The following is an 18,097-nucleotide window of genomic DNA, read 5'->3' as shown; positions in this document are numbered from 1 at the left end:
TCCCTCACATGTTCTCCCCAGGCCACACAGACAGCTGCGGATGGACTCAGCCCTGCCCTCCAGTGGTCCAGCAGCAGTTGCCCCCCCTCACCAGGCTGCTCAGCCAAACCACACAGGAAGCCTACCCTACCCTCCAGAAAGAGGCAGGGCCTTGCAAACAAGTGAATTGGGGGCCAGCCCCCTCACCAGCATGCCTACAGTAGTCAACCCTGCCACAATAGAAGGGCACATGCAGCCCACACAGGGGGCATATAGCTCTGGTGATCAGAGGGGAGCATGTTGCTCCACTACTCCAAGACTGGAAAACAAAACTGACCTACTTAACACATAGAAATAAACAAAGAAAATTAGGCAAAATGAAGAGACTGTAACAAGAAACAGAGAAGGACATTACATAGTGAATGACATTAAAACATGTATGTTGTCATATGTGAAACGAATCAGCAGTTCAGGGTCAATGCATGTTACAGGATACTCGGGGCTGGTGTGCGGGGATGACCCAGAGGGAGGATAAAGGGAGGAGGGAGGTGAGAGAGGGGTTCAGGAGGGGGAACTCATGTACACCTGGGGCGAATTCATGTCAATGTATGGCAAAACCAACCAATATAATATTGTAAAATAAAAAAAAATAATAAATTAAATTAAAAAAAAAAAGGGATCAACCCGACAAGAAGATATAACAATAGTAAATATATATGCACTGAACCCAGCAGCACCTAAATACATAAAGCAAATATTAACAGACATAAACAGAGAAATCAACAGTAATAATAATAGTAGGGAACATTAACACTCCACTTTCGTTAATGGGCTTGCCAGCATTTAACATTTTCAGACTCAAATCTTAGACATTCTAGAGGATGTGTAGTGACACCTCATTATCCCCACTGACTAGAGATATTCATCATCTTTTTATGTGCTTATTGGCCACTGATACTTCTTTCACGAAATGTCCATACAAATCTTTGGCTATTTTAAAAATTAGGTTGAAACAGACATTCATATGGGCTTCCCTAGTAGCTCAGCTGGAAAAGAATCCGCCTGCAATGCAGAAGACCCCGATTCGATTCCTGGGTTGAGAACAGCCCCTGGAGGAGGGCGTAGCAACCCACTCCAATATTCTTTCCTGGAGAATCCCATGAACAGGGGAGCCTGGCGGGCTACAGTCCACGGGGTGGCAAAAAGTCAGACATGACCGAGCGACTAAGCGCAGCACACACGTTCATATGTTAGCAAATGAATTATACAATATCAAATAAATTATCATTCAAATATTTCCCCCAATCCACGACTTGCATTTGTTTAAGTTTATTTTTATTTTTGGCTGTGCTCAGTCTTCATTGCTGCATGTGGGCTTTCCCTAGGTGCAGCGAGCAAGGGCTACTCTTTGTCATGGGGTGCAGGCTTCTCATTGAAGTGGTTTCTCCTGTTGCAGAGCATGGGCTCTAGGGCGCATGGGTTTCAATGGTTGCAGCTTAAGAGGTCTAGAGCTTGGGCTCGGGAGTCATAGCACACGGGCTTAGTTGCTCCACAGCATTTGGGATCTTTTTCAGATGAGGGATTGAACTAGTGGCCATTGTATTACAAGGCGGACTCTTAACCACTGGACCACCTGTGAAGCCCTGTATGTTTTTAGCTCCGCCCTTTGATGGGTAAAAGTTTTTAATATTGATGAAGTTAATCATTGTTGTTCCTTGATGGTTCATGCTTCCTTGTCTCTTTATCTAAGAAATCTTTGGCTAACCCAACGTCACGAAGTTTTCCCTATGTTTTCTTCTAGAAGTTTTATAGATTTAGCTCTCATGTTCCGTTCTATGATCCATTTCAAGTTAATTTTTGTATATGGAGTAAAAGAATGTTGAAAAGAGTTTTGTTTCTTTCTGTTCAGATAACCATTTGCTCGAACGCTATTTATTGAAATGATTATCCTTTTCTTATTGAATGATGTTGGCACCTATGTCAAAGATATGTGTGGTTCTATTTCTCAATTCTCTAGTCAGTTCCACTGACCTATATGTGTACCAGTGTACAAAATATCACACTGTGCATGATACCACACAATATGTGTACAAATATAATACTCAAGATTACTGAAGTTTCATAGTAAATCTGCACAGTTCAGTTCAGTTCAGTCGCTCAGTCATGTCTGACTCTTTGCAACCCCATGAACTGCAGCACACCAGGCCTCCCTGTCCATCACCAACTCCCGGAGCCTACCCAAACTCATGTCCATGGAATCGGTGATGCCATCCAACCATCTCATCTTCTGTCATCCCCTTCTCCTCCTGCCCTCAATCTTTCCCAGAATCAGGGTCTTTTCAAATGAGTCAGTTATTTGCACCAGGTGGCCAAAGTATTGACATTTCAGCTTCATCATCAGTCCTTCCAAAGAACACCTAGGACTGATCTCCTTTAGGATGGACTGGTTGGATCTCCCTGCAGTCCAAGGGACTCTCAAGAGTCTTCTCCAGCACCACAGTCAAAAGCATCCATTCTTCGGCGCTCAGCTTTCTTTATAGTCCAACTCTCACATCCATACATGACCACTGGAAAAACCATAGCCTTGACTAGATGGACCTTTGTTGGCAAAGTAATGTCTCTGCTTTTTAATATGCTATCTAGGTTGGTCATGACTTTCCTTCCAAGGAGTAAGCGTCTTTTAATTTCACGGCTGCAATCACCATCTGCAGTGATTCTGGAGCCCAGAAAAATAAAGTCAGCCACTGTTTCCACTGTTTCCCCATCTATTTGCCATGAAGTGATGGGACTGGATGGCATGATCTGAGTTTTCTGAATGTTGAGCTTTAATCCAACTTTTTCGCTCAAGAGGCTCTTTAGTTCTTCACTTTCTCCCATAAGGGTGGTGTCATCTGCATATGAGGTGGTATAAATCCATCTTTGTCCTTTTTGTCAAAATTATTTTGGTTGTTCAAGGTCTTTCATGTTTCCATTCAAATTTTAGAATCAGTTTGTACATTCCTTCTGAAAATTTTGCTATGATTGGTTGAGAATGTGTTGACTCTAGAGATCAATCTGAGAAGAACTAACATCTTAAAAATATTGAGCTTTCTAATTCACAAACATGTATATCTATTCATTTATTTAGATCTTAATTTCCCTCTACAATGCTTACTGCTTTCAGTATATAAGTCTCATCTATCTTTTGTTAACTTTATTATTTCACTTTTTAGGCTATTATAAATGGAACTGATTACTTAATTTTTCTAATTGTTAAGTTATAGTTTATAGAAATATAATTAATTTTGTATGTTGACTTTGTAGCCTGTAACTTGGCTAACTTCATATATTAGTTCTAATGGCTTTTTGGTGAATTTCTTAGGATCTTCTACATGCACAACCATGTTGCTTGAAACAGTTTTACTTTTCATTATCCAAACTGTGTATTTTTTGTTACTATTTCTTGCCTTGTTGCACTAGCTAAGATTTCAAGTACAATGATGAATAGAAGTGATGAACACAGACATTCCTGATTTTAGGTAGAAAGCACTGAGTTTTCACCAATGAGTAAGATGTTAGCCTTAGGGCTTTTTGTAGATGTCCTTAGCCAGGTAAAGAAGTTTCCTTTTCTTCTTATATTGCTGGGTATTTTTATCTTCAATGAGTGTAGAATTTTTTCAGTGTTTTCTCTGTACTTATTCAAATGATCATATCATTTATCTACTTTGTTCTATTAATGTAGTAAATTACATCAATTAATATTAAGCTAACCTTAAATTTCTGGTATAAATGCACTTGCTTATGATGTATTATCGTTTTTAACATATTGTTGAAATTAATTTGATAAAATTTTATTAAGGATTTTTTTGCATCTATGTTAATAAGGTCCATAGTTTTATTTCTTGTAATATGATTGTTTGGTTTTGGTATCAGAGTAATACTAGCCTCAAAAAATGAGCTGGAAAAGTGTTCTTTCCTGTAATATTTTCAGAAAGATTTTTGTATAGAATTGGTATTCCTTCTTCCATAAATGTTAGAGCAAATTCACCAGTGAATTCATCTGAATCTCTAGTTTTCTTTGTGGGAAAATTCTTAATTATAAATTTAATTTTGGTAATCGATATGGGACTATTCAAATTCTTCAGTTTTTGTTGAGTCAGTTTTGGTCATCTGTGTCTCTCAGGGGATTTATCCATTTATCTAAGTTGTCAGACTCATTGGCATACAGTTTTTGATAATGTTTCCTTATTATTTGAAGGATAATGAAAACTCATTCATCTTAAAAATTTTTTTATACAGAAGCTACTCTTTAATTTCTGTTTCAAGAAGTGACTATAGCTCTAGTACTATTAAGAATTGGTAGAAGGGAAATTTCATAATTAAATAAAAGATAATTTAAAACATTTTTTATTAAAGTATAGTTGATTTACAATGTTGTGTTAGTTTCAGGTATACAGCAAAGTGATTCAGTTTTATATTTATATATACATATATATGTTTATATATATATTCTTCTTCAGATTCTTCTCCATTATAGGCTATTACAAGATATTGAATACAGTTCCCTTTAACCTTGATATTGGTAATTTGTATCTTGATGTACTTAGCTAAAAGTTTATCAACTGTATTTGAACAGATTCATATTTTCTTTCAGTGATTTTTCTCTGTCCATTTTCTATTTCACTGATTTCTGCTCTTTATAATTTTCTTCCCTCTATTTATATTGTGTGTATGTTGGTCTTGTTTTTCTAGTTTCTTATGATGAGAATTTAGATCATTATTTGCAGATTTTTTTGTCTTTTCTAATATAAACACTTAACGTGGTAAATTGTCCTCTAAGTGATTTTTTACCTGCATCCCACAAAGTTTGATATGTTGTATCTTCACTATCACTCAGGACAAAATGTTTTCTAATTTTCCTTGTGATTTCTTCTTTGATTCATGAATTATTTAGAAGTATGTTGCTTATGGGGAAAGGGGAGGAGAGGTGAGATGTATGGAAAGAGTAACATGGAGACGTACATTACTATATGTAAACGTACATTAATATATGTAGACCACATTGGCTATATATACATAGCCAACGGGAATTTGCTATACGGCTCAGGAAACTCAAACAGGGGCTCTGTATCAACCTAGAGAGGTGGGACGGGGAGGGAGATGGGAGGGAGTTTCAAAAGGGAAGGGATATATGTATGCCTATCACTGATTCATGTTGAGGTTTGACAGAAAGCAACAAAATTCTGTAAAGCAATTATCCCTCATTGAAAAATTAAATAAAATTTTTTTTAAAGAAGTATAATTCCAAGTACTTGAGGATTTCCTAATGATCTTATTCTTAATTGCTCTCTATTTAATTCATTTTTTGGGGTATTAAAAATCTACTAAGACTTGTTTTGTGGCCTAGTACTTAAACTATCTTAATGAACACTCCATGTACACATGGAAAGAACACGTATATTGCAGCTGTTCAGGGCAGTGTTATATAAATACCAGTTAGGTTGGAGTGGTTGATGGTATTGTTCTTATCTTCTATATCTTTGCTAATATTTTATACAGCTATTCTATCAGTCACTTAGAGAAGCTTACTGTAATCGTCATCTGTGATTATGGAATTTGCTTTTCTCTCTAATCTGTCTGTTTCTTCATGTATACTAAAGCTCTGTTATTAGGTGCACACACATTTTTTATTTTTAGACTTTCCTGATGACTTGACCTTTTTAAAAATCAGTGTGCAATGTAATAATCTCACGCGCATTGATATTATTTTCCAAACATCTTTTAGTTCTCTTTTGTAATTACTTTAAATTCTCCATAAGTACACTTAGGTTTGAACTTTAAAGGATGTAGACCACTAAATATCCTTTCCACTTTTACTGAAATGTCATTATCTCCTCCCAGCTCTTGCACACTGAAGATCCCAGGTGGCTCTAACTTAATATCAAAGGAAAAATTGTTTAGTAACCTGTATGTTGATAAGATTTTCATTAACCTTTCTCATTTTTTCTGGGTTTGTGACATTCCAAATATGCAAAGATTATGTGGGACCAGTGGTTAACTATAGAATATTAAGTAGAGGGATCAATGCAGAGTGATTTTTTTAAATGATCTATTTCAAGAGAAACACTGGATTTCAAATTGATCTCCAGGAAGTGGACAACTGAAAGTTAGTATGAATCTACAATAAAATTCAATTAAATGACAATTAGAGAACCGAACACAGACTTCAATTTTTTATAGAAGAATTTTAAAGTATGTCACTATTTCACTTCAGAACAAAGGAGGCAGAAACAGTTTCAGTTTTGAAACTACTACAGAGCATTTAGCAATATGACATCTACCTCCAGATGTTTACTATTATGGGTCACACAGAGTCGGACACGACTGAAGTGACTTAGCAGCAGCAGCAGCAGCAGCTTTGTATGTAGGAGAAGGCAATGGCAACCCACTCCAGTACTCTTGCCTGGAAAATCCCATGGCTGGAGCCTGGTAGGCTGCAGTCCATGGGGTCACGAAGGTTCGGACACAACTGAGCGACTTCACTTTCATTTTTCACTTTGATGCATTGGAGAAGGAAATGGCAACCCACTCCAGTGTTCTTGCCTGGAGAATCCCAGGGACGGGGGAGCATGGTGGGCTGCTGTCTATGGGGTCGCACAGAGTTGGACATGACTGAAGCAACTTAGCAGCAGCAGCTTTGTATGTATGCATGTATCAAATATCTGTGTGCTTTTTTTCCTCTCAATTATTTGAGAAACTTCAGAAAGGACAGTCACACGCAAACCTTTTCAAGCATATTGCTAGAATGCAATGTGAATAAACTGCATTGTGAATAAGTACAGAAAAACATTAACATAGAACTTAGATAGCTCAGTGATCTTTATGAGACCATAACTGTTCTAAATATCTGTAATTTTCAAAAGTTGTGTCAATGAACCTAAGAAAACGGTAAAGACAAAACAGTGGGACCTGAACACCTACTGTGGCTAACTGCCCAAACCTGTGGGGGTGTTTTGGTAGCAAGTCATCTACAGAGCAAGCAAATCCAAATATGCAGAGTGCCCACCAAGTAACAGCTGACGCCTTACAGTTATTAAATTTAATACTCACAAAACACCATAGTATTGTTGCATTCATTTTGCATGTGAAACCAGACGTTGAAAGATTAAGTGGCTCACCAAAGGCCACACAGCTGTAAGCAGTAGTTATGGGATCTGAACCCCAATCTCCTAACACTAGACATAGGATTTGCTCTACTTTGCCAGAGAAACCTATATATAGATCAGGAGTTGGCAAACCTTTTCTGTAAAAGGCCAGAACCTTTAAACTTTGCAAATCATACAGTCTCTTAACTCCACTCTTGTAGTAAGTAAATAGCTATAGATAATATGTAAGTAAATGAGTCTTAGCCTGATGGTGGGGACGATTGAAGGCAAAAGGAAAAAGGGGCAGTGGAGGATAAGATGGTTAGATAGTTCAGTTCAGTTCAGTTCAGTCGCTCAGTCGTGTCCGACTCTCCGCGACCCCATGAATCACAGCACGCCAGGCCTCCCTGTCCATCACCAACTCCCGGAGTACACTCAAACTCATGTCCACAGAGTCGGTGATGCCATCCAGCCATCTCATTCTCCGTCGTCCCCTTCTCCTCCCGCCCCCAACCTTTCCCAGCATCAGAGTCTTTTCCAGTGAGTCAACGTGTCGCATGAGGTGGCCAAAGTATTGCAGTTTCAGCTTTAGCATCAGTCCCTCCAATGAACACCCAGGATTGATCTCCTTTAGAATGGACTGGTTGGATCTCCTTGCAGTATAAGGGACTCTCAAGAGTCTTCTCCAACACCACAGTTCAAAAGCATCGATTCTTCGGCGATCAGCTTTCTTCACAGTCCAACTCTCACATCCATACATGACCACGGGAAAAACCATTGCCTTGACTAGACGGACCTTGGCTGGCAAAGTAATGTCTCTGCTTTTTAATATACTATCAAGGTTGGTCATAACTTTCCTTCCAAGGAGTAAGCGGTCTTTTAATTTCATGGCTGCAATCAGCATCTGCAGTGATTTTGGAGCCCAAAAAAATAAAGTCTGACACTGTTTCCACTGTTTTTCCATCTATTTCCCATGAAGTGATGGGACCAGATGCCATGATCTTTGTTTTCTGAATGTTGAGCTTCAAGCCAACCTTTTCACTCTCCTCTTTCACTTTCATCAAGAGGCTTTTGAGTTCCTCTTCACTTTCTGCCATAAGGGTGGTGTCATCTGCATATCTGAGGTTATTGATATTTCTCCCGGCAATCTTGATTCCAGCTTGTGCTTCTTCCAGCCCAGCGTTCCTCATGATGTACTCTGCATATAAGTTAAATAAGCAAGGTGAAAATATACAACCTTGACGTACACCTTTTCCTACTTGGAACCAGTCTGTTGTTCCATGTCCTGTTCTAACTGTTGCTTCCTGACCTGCATACAGGTTTCTCAAGAGGCAGGTCAGGTGGTCTGGGATTCCCATCTCTTTCAGAATGTTCCACAGTTTATTGTGATCCACACAGTCAAAGGCTTTGGCATAGTCAATGAAGCAGAAATAGATGTTTTTCTGGAACTCTCTTGCTTTCTCCATGATCCAGCGGATGTTGGCAATTTGATCTCTGGTGCCTCTGCCTTTTCTAAAACCTGCTTGAACATCTGGGAGTTCACGGTTTACATACTGCTGAAGCCTGGCTTGGAGAATTTTGAGCATGACTTTACTAGCGTGTGAGATGAGTGCAATTGTGCGGTAGTTTGAGCATTCTTTGGCATTGCCTTTCTTTGGGATTGGAATGAAGACTGACCTCTTCCAGTCCTGTGGCCAGCGCTGAGTTTTCCAAATCTGCTGGCATATTGAGTGCAGCACTTTCACAGCATCATCTTTCAAGACTTGAAATAGCTCAACTGGAATTCCATCACCTCCACTAGCTTTGCTAGTAGTGATGCTTTCTAAGGCCCACTTGACTTCACATTCCAAGATGTCTGGCTCTAGGTCAGTGATCACTTTATCGTGACTATCTTGGTCGTGAAGATCTTTTTTGTACAGTTCTTCTGTGTATTCCTGCCACCTCTTCTTAATATCTTCTGCTTCTGTTAGGTCCATACCATTTCTGTCCTTTATCGAGCCCATCTTTGCATGAAATGTTCCCTTGGAATCTCTAATTTTCTTGAAGAGATCTCTTGTTTTTCCTATTCTGTTGTTTTCCTCTATTTCTTTGCATTGATCACTAAGGAAGACTTTCTTATCTCTCCTTGCTATTCTTTGGAACTCTGCATTCAGATGCTTATATCTTTCCTTTTCTCCTTTGCTTTTCGCCTCTCTTCTTTTCACAGCTATTTGTAAGTCCTCCTCAGACAGCCATTTCGCTCTTCTGCATTTCTTTTCCATGGGGATGGTCTTGGTCCCTGTCTCCTGTACAATGTCACGAACCTCCGTCCAGAGTTCATCAGGCACTCTATCAATCAGATCTAGTCCCTTAAATCTATTTCTCACTTCCACTGTATAATCATAAGGGATTTGATTGAGGTCATATCTGAATGGTCTAGTGGTTTTCCCTACTTTCTTCAATTTAAGTCTGAATTTGGCAATAAGGAGTTCATGATCTGAGCCACAGTATCAATGACTTAATGACATGAATCTGAGCAAACTCCAGGAGCTAGGGAAGGACAGGGGAGCCTGGCGTGTTACAGTCCATGGGGTTGCAAAGAGTCGGACATAACTTAGCGACTGAACAACAACAAAATGAGTCTAGTTGTGTTCCAATAAAACTTTACAAAAGTAGGTTGCGGACTGGATTTGGCCCAGGAGTTGTGGTTTGCTGACCCCTGCTAGAGATTAAAACATACAAGCAAACCATAAAAGAATTAGGTTCTAAAGTTTCAGAGGTATTTTTCATTACTGCTCCACGTAGTCTACTCAATTACAAACAATAATTGTGATTTCACTGTAAATTCATCTTCCAGTTCCTAGCTCTTCCACAGTGCCAACTTTCCTCTCCCCAATACAAATTCTAGCTTTGATGACAGTCACCTTAAGGGAGTGATCAACACTTTTTGTTAGTGAGGACCAGTGCAGATGTTTTTTCCCGCTACTCAGTAAAAATGTCTTTACTGGATCCCAAAACGGAAGACAGTTTCCTGCTTTATTGGATATTTTTAACTGCTAATAAAAAATTGGTAGTTGGTTTTAGTTATCAAAATGGTAATGTGAATGAACTTATGGACAAAACAAAAACAGACTCACAGAGTTAGAAAACAAACATCGTTTTTAAAGAGGAAATGTGAGGGAAGGATAAATTAGGAGTTTATGATTAACATATCCTTACTACTATGTATAAAACAGATAATAAACAAGGACCTACTATAAAGCACAGGAAACTCTACTCAAGATTCTGTAACAAGCTATATAGGAAAAGAATCTGAAAAAGAATGTATATATGTATGTGTATAACATCACTTGCTTTACACCTGAAACTAACAACACTGTAAATAAACTATACTCCAATACAAAATAACTAAATTTTAAAAGTGTTAATGTGGAGCAACAGTCATCTTTCCAATCTATGTACTTTAGGATTCAAAACTTGTTTTCTGATACATTATTTCATTTATCTTTGATGCAAATTCTGAAGTAAGTATTATTATGGAGAAACTGATGCAGAGGTTAAGCTACTCACCCAGTCACTTCCTTCTCTTCTGGGTAAAACTGAACAAGCAAGTACTATGCTGGGTGCAAGGAATAAGGAGATAAACAAAATCATACATGCTTGCCTTTGTCCCTATCCTCTTTGTTGATACTTGGCCTTCACCAAAACCCACATACCTAATAAGCAAGTTTGAAAAGAGTTTTCTAGTGACTGTCCAGGTAGTTTTACTCCCTCCAGGCCTCTGCCTTGTTGAACTGAAAGTTGGACTTGAAATTTGATCAGATACTTTTCTGGAAAACCAAACAAGGCATGAAGCTCTCTGGTTTCAGGCTTCTCATCACTGTTTACAAGATAATTCCCTCCAGAAACTCATCTACACTATTACAAATAAGCATTTTCAAAATTCAGTGTCAAGTGAGTTATTATTTTATTTACTATTAATTGTGAAAGTTAGTTTTATTTCCTCAAATATAGTCTGTACAGTCTCTACTCTTTCTATTCCCTGTAAACTGACATTATTTACTATACTCTTTTCATCTGTCAATTTTCATTCTGCATACAGTCAGTCCCCTGTGTCTACTGGTCTATCTTCAACTAATTACAAAGAATGTAATATCTAAAGTGACGTCCTTACTTGATCCATCACATTACTTGGTCATAAACATTTCTTTAAGATCTGATATAAATTCTTGAAGATCCTGTTGATTTGCTAATTCACATAGCTGTCCTAGGGCTTCCCTGGTGGCTCAGCAGTAAAGAATCCACCTGCAATGCAGGAGTCACAGTTTTGATTCCTGGGTCAGAAAGATCCCCTGGAGGAGGGCATGGCAACCCACTCAAGTATTCTTGCCTGGAGAATCCCATGGACAGAGGAGCCTGGCTGTCTACAGTCCATGGGGTGCAAAGCGTCAGACATGACTAAAGTGGTTTAGCATGGGCTTCCCTGGTGGCTCAGAGGTTAACGCGTCTGCCTCCAATGCGGGAGACCCGGGTTCGATCCCTGGGTCGGGAAGATCTCCTGGAGAAGGAAACGGTAACCCACTCCAGTATTCTTGCCTGGAGAATCCCATGGACGGAGGAGCCTGGTAGGCTACAGTCCACGGGGTCGTATAGAGTCGGACACGACTGAGCGACGGAACGGAACGAATGGAACGGAATGTCCTCACTCGGTACATTTGGTAATTTAGGGCATTTTTCACTTCAGGTAAGGATTGTTGTTTTTTTCTATTACAAGAAGATAGAGCCACACAAAGAGTCATTCCATTTCAATCAGCCATGAATTAAAGTTTCTTAACCTACTTACCTCTGCAATCAGATCATGTAGCTCTCCTTCACTAGGGCAACATCCTAATGACCTGATAATTGTTCCGACCTCTCTGTGGGAAAAAAAGTAGTCAATTATTTTAGAATATAAACTCTGAAAAAACAAGCACGATGTTTCTCTAAATTATTTCAGAGCAGGTGTAGCACAGCAAACAAAGTTATGTAATAAACATTGCCTCAAGAGGATGGAAGACACTTTCTGAGGAAAGGAAAAGGCACACAAGTGAACCCAAGAGAGAAGAAAGAAGTGTTGTGTTGATTGGCAAGCGCAAACCCTGTCACTTCCTAACTGGTTTTAAGTGTTAGTTAACTCTTGAGCCACAGTGTCCACATCTGTAAAATGAGGATGATAATGTCTAATGAGGTGAAGTCTAGAGGCAGGGTACCTAAAAGTAGGGCCTCTAGTGGCAGACTATTGTTGTTTAGTCACTAAGTCATGTCCGACTTTTTTGAGACCCCATGGGCCATAGCCCACCAGGCTCCTATTGAAGCAGGCTGCCATTTCCTTCTCCCGAGGATCTTCCCGACCCAGGGATCAAACCCTTGCCTCTTGCATCTCTTCCTTTGCAGGCAGATTCTTTACTGCTGAGCCACTGGGGAAGCCACTGGCAGACTGCTAGGGTTCCAACTCCAGCCCTGTAATTTGCTAGACTGGGCAGGTTAATCTACATGCATAAGCCTACCTGATAGATGAAACACAGAGTCTTCCTTGAAATACTCAGAAGTGGGCTGAGAACACTCGAATGGTAAATAATATGAGCCACAATATAAAGCATAGCTCTTGACAGAGTAGCCACTCAACAAATATTAGTTATTCTTCGCCCCCTCCCCCATAGGAATGAAATTCAATTTAACAATAACCTAAGAAAAGTATAAGCTATATTCAGTACTCCCTGGATGCTCAGACAGGGGATTTATAATAGATTATTAAATATTTTCATTTAAAATGGTTAAAAAGTTGTGATATTTTGAAAGTTAACTTATTCAACTAACTAGATGTTAATGTTAACTAATGTTAACAACTTAAGTAGAATATTTAACTTCTTTACCATTCTGGCCAGTATCTGTGGTATTATATTTACTCTCTATTTTACAGAGAAAACATTTTAAATAAGAATTTTTAAGTTCTTCACTTCAGGAGGCTGAAGGATGAGTATCAAGAGAAAAACCTGAAGTCAATAACTGTGGAATATAGGATTCTTGGTGTTCACTGACTGATCTGAGAGCCAACTAAACATGTAATGTTTTAATGTCAACTCCATTTCATACCTCCCTGAGTTCCTTAGTCTCATTGCTTTTCATGCCCACATGCCTCACTGAGGCAGGATCTGAATATGATGCTGTTACTAGAGACTAAAAATATTTTACGAGATTATACTTTCTCTCAAGAAGCAGCTAAAGATGACCCATGAAACTAGCTAACACCAGTGTAGTAATATTCTTATAACATCAGACTGGCTATTGCATACATTAGAACAAATAGTTAATGAGGCAGGGACAAAAAAATATAATTTGATAAACAGTCATGGATTTATCTCCTCCGTAACCTTCTAGGCCTTCTGTTCTGTGAATCAGAGAACTGCTTCAACTCCAGACTCAGAAGGATAAGAATATAGGCTGCCTTAACTCACAGAAACAAAGGGAAGGCAGGCAAGAGAGGAGGGTAGAGTTTGTATGCCCTTGCAGGTTAGAAATCTTGGGGAGGTGAGCTGGGGGAGAAAAAGAGAAACTTCAGGCCTGCACCATGCAATATGGAAGCTACTACCTCCACCTGGCTAAAGAGCACTGGAAATGTGACTAGTCCAGATTAAAACAGGCTCTATGAAAAATATATATGGATTTCAAAAAGAGTATTAAAAAAATGTAAAACATCCATTAATAATTTTTAATTGATTACATGTTGAAATCATATTTTAGACATATTGGTTAAATAAAAAACATTGTTTTACCTGTTTCTCTTTTACTTTTTAAAAATACAGCTACTAGAAAATTTTAAATTATATATGCAATCCTCATTTTGATGGTTCTTTTCTAGGGAATTGCTGCCATCATGATGCACTTTGTGAAGAAAGGTACAGCACATAAAGAGAAAATTAGAATTGTATTGTGCTATGTCAGCAATGTAATTGATCCCCCTGTGCCACTATGAGAAACTTTCAACCTTATTTATTTATTTACTTATTTACTGGCCACATGTCAAAGCATGCAGAATCTTAGTTTTCTGACCAGGGGTCAAACCTGTGCCCCCTGCAGTGGAAGCACAGAGTCTTAACCACTGGACCTCCAGGGAATTCCCTCAACCATATTTTAATGAAGTCCTGGGTTGCTGACCCAGGTCTCACGTCTTCTGCCTATATCCAAGAAACAGTAACAGGCTAACTTACTAGCTTTCGAAGGGGATAAAATCAAAGGGTATACTTGACATGTATAAAGATGCATAAGAGAAAATCTGGGCTAGAAACAGATCTGATAACAAAGCCACAGGAGCAGAAGAACAGTGCCTTGGCTGGAAGAGATGATGACCCAGGAAGAGCTCACAGGAATACCCCCACTGACACAATGGTTCAAGAATAAGGAATCTGCACTAGACTCAGAGAAGAGGAGCCAGGAAATAAGCTGAAATTCAGGACAGGGAGATGTCATGGAAACTAAGGAAAGAGATGGAAAAAACTGAGTCATCTTTAGTGTTAAATGCTGCTGAAAGGTCAAGGAAGATAAGTTCTGAAAAATGTCCACTGGAATTAGTAAAGAAGGAGATCAGTTCTGACTTTTGACCAAGGATACTTCACTTGAAGGCTGAGGAGAAATCAGGGTTGAGGTGGATGGATCTGTGCAGCAAAGGGGAAGAATTGATATCTGGAGGGGGACATGGTGTCAAGGAAGATTTTTTATTTTTTAAGACCAGATAGATGTGAGCATGTTTAAATACCAATGGGAATGAACCAGGGTGAAGTAGAAGACTGATTAGGGCACCATCAGCTGGACAGATGGGCTTCCCGAGGAGGTAGGAAGGGCTGGGTCGGGTGCTTAGTGCTATATCCACATGGCCATCTCATCTGAAGACCTGCCACCAGCAAGCTGCTTCCTATGAGAAGATGGTAGATTCCTCCTTGCAGTCTTAGAAAATTTTACTCTGTCCCTCTTTCCACTTTTCTCTGAAGAACCCATCACCATCTTCTTCTTTCTGAGGACACTGGGCTAGACTGTCTCACTTTGCCCAGGCAGACCACAGAAAACAAAGCCTAATGTCCTCTGAGCATCAAGAAACTTCTTTCTGTCTAGTCCTGATGATATAAGAGAAAAGGGCAAAGACCCTTCGGCTGAGGAGTCCACAGTGGCCTAGAGAACAATACAAAACCTCAAGAGCTCACCTGTACACAAACAGCAGGTTCTCTAGCTCACCCACCCTCCCTTTCAGCGGAAAGCTAGTCTCCTCCTCTGTGCTCCAGGCTCTGGAAGCTGTGGTCCGGATCCCTGCAGTCAACCTGGGCACAGAGGAAGGGGGTGATGCCCATGCCTTCAGGCCTAGACATCTCAGCAGCACAGCGGTTTCCCTGCCCTTGCTTTCCCTAAAGACTACATTATCCTCCTAGTACAATGTGGTCCCTGGTGACTCAGACAGTAAAGAACTGGCCTGCAATGCGGGAGACCTGGGTTCAATCCCTGGGTCGGGAAGATCCCATGGAGAAGGGAACAGCAACCCACTCCAGTATTCTTACCTGGAGAATTCCATGGACAGAGGATCCTGGTGGGCTACAGCCCACAGTGTCGTAAAGAGTTGGACACGACTGAGCAACTAACACTAATTAACTGAGGCCAATATGAGAGAAGAAAAGAAGGAGCCTTCAGATTGCCAATGTTGAACTTTTTCTGGTCTTGCACATGGTGAAGTGGAATTAGATTAGATTTAGGAAGATACAGGACTGAGACACATCCTTTACCTCTAGTCTACTAGACTACTCTAGACACAGTTCACGTCTATGACCCTAGTTCGTGGTTTGGGAGTGGGATGTGACGTCTTCTCTTTCTCTCTCCATTCCCTTCTGCTCCGCTTCCCCGGGGCCTGACCTACTGCACCAGCTCCCTTGCCCCCAGGCTCCCGGTCCCAGTTGCCCAACACGAGGCAGAGCATTGCAGGTTTCCATTGCTGGATCACACACTGCCCAAAATGTGGGGGCTTAAACAACAACGAGTTCTTATTTTTCATAATTCTGTAGGTTGGCTGGATGGTTCCTCCACCGGTTTCCCCTGGGTTCACTCAGGCAGTGTTTAACAGTTAATTAGTCTACACATCAGGCTGCTCAATATTCCACAGTCAACTCTTTAAAATTTCCATTATCACCAGCCCGGATTCTGGGTCCCTTAACTGCCTGCTCTATTGATCCATAACCCTGAGCTTCTCTACATCTCTAATTTTAATTCCTGTCACTGCAAAGCAATGCTGGAAGAAAGCAACAAAAGCCTGTGGCCCACTACAGATTCATGCCATCTAGGATCAAGTGTCCTGGACGTTGCCTGACAATCCTTTCTCTCATCTCCTGTTGATGCCCTAGCAAACTTCCCAAAGAGCTATCCTGAATCCTCTCTGGCCTCAAGCTCCAAGGCATGGCCTCCCTTAATCTCAGCAGAAAACCCTATCACCTACTTCACCGAAGAAATGAAAACTGCTGAAGTCGGCACCATCACCGACCCTCTTCATTCAGGTCCCTACCACGGACTAGGGAACCTAAACCACAGACATTCATTTCTCCCAGTTCTAGGGGCTTGAAGTCTGAGATCAAAGCACTAACTGATTTGGGGTCTGGTGACAGTCTGCATCCCAGCCTGCAGACGACCTTCTTCCTGCTGTGTCCTCACAGAGCGGGAAGAGAGCAAGCTTGGGTCTCCCTCTTCTTTGGGGGGCTCCACTCCCATGACGTCATCTAAACCTAATCACCTCTCACAGGTTCCACCTCCAAATACCATCCTGTTGAGGGTAAGGGCCTCAATATATGAATTTGAGAAGGACTCAAAGCTTCAGTCCATACCACCACCTTTCCATACACTTCTGTCACACCACTACAAGCGTGTACATGAACGTGAAAATGTTAGTCGCTCAGTCGTGTCCGACTCTTTGTGACCCCATGGACTGTAGCCCACCAGGCTCCTCTGTTTATGGAATTCTCCAGGCAAGAATACTGGAGTGGGTTACCATTCCCTTCTCCAGGAGATCTTCTCAACCCAGGGATGGAACCTGGGTCCCATGAATTACGGGATTCTTTACCATCTGAGCCACCAAGGAAGCAAACCACCTTCCTTACACTCTCAACCGTGGAGGGAAAAAAGCACTCTTCCTAACACAGCTAACCCCACTCCGTTTTTCTTAGTTCCAGTCTTGGCTCTTGTTCTTGACACACGTTCCTCTCTTTCAGCATCTTCATTGTTTCCTTTATTATTTGCTACCTCTTTGACTGTAAAACATTCACAATCTTCCTTTTCTTGAAAAATTTTGATGGGTGCCCGACCACCTCCAACTATTCTATTTCTCAGCTTCCTTTTGCTATTACAATACTTAGAAATTATTTCCGTTGTAACTGTCGACTCCATTCCCCACTCATCCACTCATGTCTAACCCCTCTGCAAAATACTTCCATCACTGGCTCTCTACTCATCAATCAGCCCAGGTCTCTCTCACTCCCTCCTCTCTTCCCTTCCCTTCCCTTCATCTGACCCTCTCTTCTTCCTGTAACCCCTTTAAGTGCCCCCTGCTCAGTACCTCTGTTGCAGGATGATCTCTGCTGTTAAAAATATTAAAGATGGCCAAAAGAATAAGAACTATCTTAAATTTGGACAAAAGACCACCACTGGTATCTTAATATGGAGTAGGAAATGGCAACCCACTCCAGTATTTTTGCCCAGAGAATCCCATGAACAGAGGAACGTGGTGGGCTATATCCACAGTCGCGAAGAGTTGGACACAACTGAACGACAGAGCACCACGTGCAGTATCTCAGTAACAGCACTCGAAGAAGAAAGAGGAAGAACCCCACCACCTCCACCAAGACTGCCAGTGGTAAGAAAATCTAGACCAGAGTACAGAATACACAGTTGTGGAGGATGCCCACGGAAGAAAACGCATATCACACCCGACAGCTCACAGCTCCAGACACTCT

At 40.6% G+C, this 18,097-nt stretch overlaps 1 protein-coding gene across 1 annotated transcript in view; it reads right to left on the bottom strand.

Annotated features, from left to right (window-relative positions):
• Positions 1-18,097, bottom strand: part of DRC8 (dynein regulatory complex subunit 8) — a 135,946-nt gene that overhangs the window by 29,908 nt on the left and 87,941 nt on the right. Inside the window, exon 4 of the mRNA XM_055419733.2 lies at positions 11,926-11,998. Within this exon, the coding sequence (XP_055275708.2) occupies positions 11,926-11,998 (73 nt within the window). The remainder of the gene's footprint in view (positions 1-11,925; positions 11,999-18,097) is intronic.

This window comes from Moschus berezovskii, chromosome 17 (genome assembly GCF_049115385.1).
Source record: "Moschus berezovskii isolate FMDL1 chromosome 17, NW_MosBer_1.0, whole genome shotgun sequence".
Lineage (NCBI taxonomy): Eukaryota > Metazoa > Chordata > Mammalia > Artiodactyla > Moschidae > Moschus > Moschus berezovskii.
Note: the sequence above shows the minus strand (reverse complement) of the source record. Positions and strands in the feature narration are given on the sequence as shown.